At 50.6% G+C, this 7,548-nt stretch overlaps 1 protein-coding gene across 2 annotated transcripts in view; it reads right to left on the bottom strand.

Moving 5' to 3' along the window:
* SMPD4 (sphingomyelin phosphodiesterase 4, neutral membrane (neutral sphingomyelinase-3)) overlaps positions 1–6,970 on the bottom strand; it is a 24,732-nt gene extending 17,762 nt beyond the window's left edge. Inside the window, exons 1-8 of one of the 2 annotated variants that reach the window (XM_008577510.1) lie at positions 6,887–6,970; positions 4,405–4,488; positions 2,801–2,887; positions 1,783–1,925; positions 1,516–1,591; positions 823–931; positions 664–716; positions 361–512 (exon numbers count right to left, since the gene is read on the bottom strand). In XM_008577510.1, coding sequence (XP_008575732.1) covers positions 361–512; positions 664–716; positions 823–931; positions 1,516–1,591; positions 1,783–1,925; positions 2,801–2,887; positions 4,405–4,488; positions 6,887–6,961 — 779 coding nt within the window. In that variant the 5' untranslated portion in view covers positions 6,962–6,970. The remainder of the gene's footprint in view (positions 1–360; positions 513–663; positions 717–822; positions 932–1,515; positions 1,592–1,782; positions 1,926–2,800; positions 2,888–4,404; positions 4,489–6,886) is intronic. The other variant, XM_008577511.1, reaches the window with a different exon arrangement.
* Between the last annotated feature and the right edge of the window lie 578 nt (positions 6,971–7,548).

Below are 7,548 nucleotides of genomic sequence, written 5' to 3'. Positions count from 1 at the left end.
GGCGCAACACCGAGGGTTGCGATCCCATTGCCGGTCCCCGGTACGGGCGTGACACAGAGGGTTGCGATCCCATTACCGGTCAGTAAAAAAGACAAAAAGGGAAAAAAAAAAAAAAAAACAAGGACAGACCTGACAGCTTCAGTGATGGCTATGGACCACTGAGAACTAAAACACAGATGACATCCTCATCCCTGCCCTCCAGTCTGTGCTAAAACAGCTGGGTCTGGGAAATGAGGCATAAAAATTGGGGAACCCTGGAAAAAGGGTGGTACCACTGTCCCTGTGGGAAATACCACCAACCAGGCCACTCCCTCACAGAAGGGACAGACCTTAATCGGCAAGGCAGCTGGGGAGCCTTACCTGGGAGCTGGTGAGGGGCTGACACCCCCTAGACTGGAGGAGAGTGGGGGGGGCACACTGCCTTCGGTGGGCAGGAACCACGACAGGTACCTGTCCACTAGGATGAAATAGGCACAGTCTGAAGTGCGGACGTGGAGGGACACAGGAAGTGGCTGGAAAACCAAACTCAGTGTTAGTGTGGGCTCTGGTCACCACCCTGGCCACCAGGCACTGACAATCGCGGGGAAACCCCGGGCCATGGCCCCCACCCTTCACAGCAGGCTTTGGTGAAGCAAACTGCACTCAGAAGCATCCCTTCTGTACCTTTTGAGTGATGAGGCTCAAGGCAAAGAAGAATATGTAATACTCGAACGGATCTGATGGCAGTGTCAGGGGGCAAACACACAGGGTTGTTGGACCACCCCCCAGTCCTGTGTGCTGGGCCACTCCCACCATCTCCCCCCTGAGGCCACCAAAGGATACTGAGGGCCAGGTTCAGGCTGAGACCCCCAGTTGGGGGAAATTGGATCTTGTTGTGGTACAGAGGGCTGTCGGGGAGGACGTGCTCCTGGATGGATGCCTTTACGGGGCCCTGCAAAGAGGGAGGTAGGCTCATGGGCATGGTGCCCCCTCATATGGCACAGCCCTTTGGGAAGGCTGCTAAGGAAGAGACCGGCACACAGGACCTGCCTGTGGTGACAGCACCTAAGCAAAAGAGTCTTTGCTTGGAAACTCTCCTCTCCTCTTCATAAGAGCCCATAAATGGCAAGGGCAGCACCTGGGCATGTTTCTGAGCCCTGTCTCCCTTGCTTCTCATACTGGGCAAGTAGCCCCTCAATTTGCCCCTGAAGGGGTGGGGGTACAGAAGAGCAAAGCAACTGGTCACATGGAGTAAACCAGGCAGCATGGAACCTTCTCCATTGGCAGAGTTTGGAATGATCTTTTAAAAATGCAGCTGTTGAAGGCTGGCCAGTTAGCTCAGTTGCTTAGAGCATGATCTTATAACACTAAGGTCAAGGGTTCAGATCCCCATACTGGCCAGCCACCAAACAAAACAAAACAAAACCAAAAAAACCACAGACACCATAGCATTCTTCTGCCCACTGTCACAGCCCCTCTGAGCCCTGCCTGCCCATCACGCCCCAAGTGCCACTCTCACCACCACAGCTTACTTACAGGCAGGTAGGAGACAGGAAAGTCAAACTTATAGTCTTCAGCTTGAAGTTTATAAACCAACTTCATCATTGGGCCACTGAACATGAAATTACAGAAACAAAAACAGGGCAAATGAACTGCAAACTGTCTTGCTCTGATTATTTCTTAAGTTTAAGAAGTTAAAGTTGGTCCAAAGTTAGTTAAAAGTGAACTAGAAGTTAGAGTGATTTAAAAATGGGATCACAATGAGGAAGCACCCAGTTCCTCCTGGGCAACAAACCTACCTACCCAGGGTCTAGAAATTCCATGGCAATGCTGTACTCTATTGGGTTTACGCGCCCCTGTAAGCAGCGGAGGTTCCAGCCAACAAGGATGCCATCCAGACTGCCAAAAATGCTCTCTACCAGCCACGGGAAGATGGTGTGCAGCTCCTGAAACAGTGTGCCAGTGAGAGTGTGGGTTAGGTTGCGGACAGGCTTGCCAAGGACCAGTGTTCATTCCCGCCCCAGCTCGTCTTGCACCACACACTGCCCACCTCCCCAAAGAGGTCGTTCCCTGGTAGAGATTCAAAGGACCAGCCGTGCACCCACAGAAAATCCTGGTGTGGCAGTGCCAATGGGAAGAGCAGCTTTGGATTCATCCACTAGGGTTACGGGCATACCAACCAGTACAGCTTTACATTTGGGCCAGTTAAATAAGTCAGCCTGTCATTAAAAGATTTTTTTTTACAAATGTCAAAAACTGATCTGAAAAGAGTTCTATTAAAAAGAGCAGCAACAGTCTTTCTTAGAGTGAGGCTGCTGAAACATAACTCTGACCTATTGTCATTTAATATTAACTCCTTATCTAGGCCAGCTTCCTGTGCTTGATAATTCCAAGGTGTGATTTAAATACATTATTTTCAGTATTTACATCAGGGTTTCTCAACATTGGTGCTATTGACATTTTGGGCTGGATACTTCTCTGTTGCAGAGGGGTGTCCTCTGCATTGCAGGATCTTTCCAGCATCCCTGGCCTCTACTCACCAGATGCCAGTAGCAGCGCACTCCCCACCCACCCCAAGTTGTGACAACCGAAAATGTCTCAGACATTGCCAAGTGTCCCCTGACGGACAGAAGCACCTTTAGTTAAGAACTCCTGGTCTACATGTTCACATGTTTAAATATGTCCGTTAATATGACAGTTACGATACTGGGCTAGGCCTCTGGGCCCGGCACTGCTCACAGCGGGAGAGTCAGGGACTATAATAAAGTTTTCAAGGAGTACATAAGGCATATAACAAAGAGAAACTTTAGCAGAGCTGTACCTTTGCTGGAAAATCCTCAATGACTTTAACCAAGTCTTGGCACCTCTGTGCAAAGGGCTTATTTATAGAGTCAGCTTTCAGGCTGGCCTAGAAGACAGAACAAAGTGAAAAAATCATGAGTGTGTTCACTCTGCAGCTTTTGCTGATACTCTGGCTTGAGTCAAAACAGAAATTCAAGGGATAGGTATGAGTCAGACACACAACCGCTGGCCTGGTTTCCCAGCACCTCATGCGTCAGGTCACGCATGTGTCAGTGGCCCAAAGGATGCTACGAGAAGAGAGGCAGCAGTTCTTTGTTCTGCAGACCAGTATTCTCAGGCTTGCTTCGTAGCACCCTCCCTCAGGCATCTTCAGTTACCGCAGTGCACTGCACACTTTCAGAACAAAATTGACTTCTGCTGACACATAAGCAAGGGACCAGAAGAGCCAGAAGAGCCAGAAGAGCCCCCGATTGAATAGGGCACTTCTCAGACCACAGACTACTCATTGAGTCTGTACACATTTGGAAATTTCCCACTTGACCAACACCCCCCATGATACACCACTGTGACCATCAGTGAGAATGCCCAACAGCATGAGGGTTATAGCAGAAGCCCTCTCAACCCAGCTGTCCTTTATTCAGTAGATGATGAACCTACTGAACTCATTACCTTAAAAAACAAGGCAGGCTAAAATTATAGATGGCTTCAGCCAAGTCAACACTAATCATGAAGGCAATGGACAGTCCAGAAAACATTCAGGACAAGAACTAAGGAAATCTACCCAAGGTCATGGCATGTGGGGAAAGCACGCTGACTACATGGGGAAAACAGGCCTCTGAGCAAACAGGTTAAAATCAGGAGGAAATGCCAGAATTTCAACCAAGAGGATTTTGCCCAGGGATATTGAAGGCCTTGTCTGGCTCCAAATGAGGATGAATCTCATGTGGTCTGAGTCAGAGATGGAGCTCTATTCAAGTCATGGGTCAGACCTATTGGCTCCAGTAGGGTGTGCAGAGGAAGAACGTCTTCCGAATAAATGTTTACAAAAAGTATCTTCTGGGATATTTGCCTCATATCTAACTTCTTAGCATCATGTTTAATACTTAAAGTGCAGTCCCAGCTGCCCCCAGCACAGCAGTGTCCCTCCATTCTTCACTGACAACAGTTATGATTATTAGAATGCTTCATATCTGCATAAAGATTTGAACAGGTCATAAACGTTCTGATGTGCTCACCTGCTCCTCCCCATATCCTGGGAAGTAGGAAAAGGGCATTTGAATCATTCATCTTGTAGATGAGAAAACCAGAGCTCAGAGGCTGAGTAAACCAAAGGTCCTATAGTAATAAGGAGGCAAAGTCAAGCTCAAGGATTCTATCCCCGAGTCTGGTGTTATTTCCATCACATTATTTCCAAAACAACCACTACAGAAAACCAGAGCTCAGAGGCTGAGTAAACCAAAGGTCCTATAGTAATAAGGAGGCAAAGTCGAGCTCAAGGATTCTATCCCCGAGTCTGGTGTTATTTCCATCACATTATTTCCAAAACAACCACTAGAGTTCTCCAAGTCAGTGGAAAAAAATCCTATCCTCACACTGACACTCACATAGGCAGTTGATATTTACCAGTAGGAAGCTGGGTTGCTGCAGGTGAGGAAATGCCATAGCAACCTCCCGTGGAGAGTCAGAAATGGCCACCTTAGAAAACCACTGTGGAAAAACAAAGACAAAATTTCACCATCTGCCACACAACTGAATATGAACTAATTTCACAATGCACAGGAGAATGTGTATCATACAACATACACTGCACTGCCAATTCCTATGTTTTGCAGAAATGCCATCCTCATGTAGTCCCCAGTGGCCAGCTTCAGAGCCAAGTTTGTGGTGGTGAATCCTTGGAAATGCCTTGCTATATGCCAGGACTAGTTCTAAGAACTGTCTCTATATTTCCTCATTTAATCCTCAGTGGGAGACAGAATTCTAAGGATAGCCCCCCCCCTCCCCAAGATTCCTGTCCCCTGGTTATTCAATCAAACACTCATTTAGGTACTGCTGTGAAGGAATTTTGCAGATGCAATTAAAGTCCCAAGTCAGTGGACCTTAAGATACACAGCAGTTCCCAGCTGACAGCCAGCAAGGAAATGGGGACTGTAGTTCTACAACTCCAGAGAACTGGATTCTGCCAGCAACCTGAATGAGTTTGTAAGCAGTCTCCCCTAGAACCTCCATATAAGAGCAAAGCCACTGACACCTTGATTCAGCCTTGTGATACCCTAGGGAGACAACCCAACCAAGCCCACCTAGACTTATGACTACATAACTGTGAGATAATAAATAGATGCTGCTTTAAGCTGCTAAGTTTGTTAAACAAGAATGGAAAATACATCCTTACAACAATCCCATGAGGTCAGAACAAATGAGGAAACAGAGGCAGAAAGGGGATAAGTCACTTGCTCCAGCCAGCTAGTAAACGGCAGAGCCAAGATTTAAATACACAGACCTCCTCAAAAATCTCTCTGAGACAAGTGGGTAAATCCCCTCCGTGTTACCTGTATGCAATGGATGAAGGAAGTGGAGTGGACGAGCAAGCTCCACCAAAGGAGCCTTTGAATGGACCATTACAAAATCAGGATCAGCTCTCCAGATCCCTACCTCACTGTCCACCCGGGGCAGAAATGGAAAATACCCAGACTTGGACTGAGCGGAGGAAGCCTGCTGAGTCCCACTGATGCGCTAGTGATGGTTTTCCTGGCACAGCTCTATCCACCACATGAGTAAAGGCCCTGAGGTGGCAACTGGAAGTCTATGTGGAAGGAGAGAGGATGGGCATAATGAGGCCGTGTAGGCAGTTGGGGGGTTAAGAGGAGATGTGAATCTCTGCCACTTGGCAACAGAAACACCTCTCAAGTTTATCAATTTCAGTGTTAAGAAAAGCGTAAAACACCTCAGTCCTGACCCACTTGGTCAAGAACACACTGTGCACTACTCCAAAATGATCAAAGCATCATAAAATTCCGGGCTGTTTGATAAGGGCAGAGCTTTAGAGGTGATGAAGTGACAGCATCTCTTTGCTCAGATGAAGCCTTCACTGGCAGCGGCTGAAAGAAGGAGGCCCAGTGGCGTCAAACCCAGGTCTTTCCAAGAAGAGGGCAGTGTTTCTTTTTTTTTTTTTTTTTTTTTTTTTTCTTTTTTCCGTGTCCTGCAACGGATCGCAACCCTCAGTGTTGCCCCCGTACCGGACCAGGGACCGGCAACGGGATTGCAACCCTCGGCGTCGCTCCCGCGCCTCGCTCAGCCAGTGAGCGGGAACCGGTCTGTATGTGGGATCCGAACCCTCGGGCGGGAGCGCCGCCGCGCTTCCCAAGCGGCGCACTATCCAGTGCGCCACTGGGCCGGCCCGAGGGCAGTGTTTCTTACACGCCCTGATCTCTGACTCCACCCGGCCATGCTCCCCCACCACACCCCTCTGCGTGCTGTGCACCGAGCATTGGTTTCCTCCCACCCCTTCAACATCCCCTTCCTCTGGATCTGCCTCGGACCCTATTTGGGAGTTTCTTTTAGAGCGGCAGCCCTCAGCCAACGAGAATCATGACAAGCAAATCACGCCACTGCCAAGGCCTCCCAGTGGCTGCTCTACGAGAAGCTGCAGCATGTCCCCTGTTTGTTGCTCACAACTGTCCTGTGAAGTGGCTGGGGGACCCCCCTATTAGAGACGGAGAAACTAAGGGTCGGAGAAGTCGAGACACACGTGGGGAGATGTCGAGCCGGAACCCATTCCTTGTTCTTCCACCCACACCGCTTAAACCCAAGGCTCAACTTTAACTCGAAGCTCTCCTTCCTTCAACTCCTTCAACGAACATTAGCCAAGCACCTAACGGCACGGGGTGTTCGAGCCGCGCGGGCAGATGGCATAAAGGCATAGCCCAGGAGGGTGGCATGAGGGTGCAGCCGGGGCCCTCAGCTCCCCCGCCAGCCCGGTCTGGGCAGAGTGACCGGGGCCCCGGCCGAGCCCCGGGGCTGGCGGAGGAACGGAGATGAACTCGGCGGAGGCTCGAGGATGCCGCCGGGGTGCGGGGCTGTCTCGCGCGCGGCTTCCGCCACTCACCTGTGGGACCCACAGAGCTGCTCGTCTCAGGGATGGAAGCCGCCATTCGGCCATTCGGCGCTGAAATGTCGTCATCAAACTGCGCGCGGCGTCAGCCCCCCCACCCCCTCCCTGGCCTGACGGGAAAAGCGCCCCTACCTCTTTGGGACGCTACCTCAAAAGGCGCGTGCGCAAGGCGAAGGCCTGCCGGGTGGGAGACGGCGGGGTGGTCCGCCGCTAAATGAGCATGCGCACTGGCGATATCTGCGCTCCTTTCGTTGAGCTCACTCACCTTATCCACGGCAAGTAGTGCGCGTGCGCGCAAGCAGAGGCCGTTTATGAGGATCCCCGAGGAGCGCCCCCTCGTGAGGAACCGGTGCGGAACAATTACATACTATATCGAATGCCCTTCATCCAATAGGTTTCACTGAGTGCCCGCTGTATGCCAGGCACTGCACTGAGTGCTGCTACTTAGGCGAACAGGACCAATGCAGTCTATTCGGGAAGACCTGATCGCCTCTGAGCGGGCTTTTGTGGTTCTCCGCGGCATCCCCCACGCCTAACACGCCGCCTGGCACACAGAAGGGGCTCAATAAATGTCGGGAGATTTAATGATGTTATGGAAATGGCCCTGGACGCCGCCCTCCCGGCTGGGGCTGCTTGCGAAGTCCGGCGTTGGAGCG

The sequence above is a fragment of the Galeopterus variegatus genome, unplaced genomic scaffold (genome assembly GCF_000696425.1).
Source record: "Galeopterus variegatus unplaced genomic scaffold, G_variegatus-3.0.2 Scaffold1527, whole genome shotgun sequence".
NCBI lineage: Eukaryota > Metazoa > Chordata > Mammalia > Dermoptera > Cynocephalidae > Galeopterus > Galeopterus variegatus.
The sequence above is the reverse complement of the archived record's forward strand: the minus strand, read 5'-3'. Positions and strand labels throughout refer to the sequence as shown.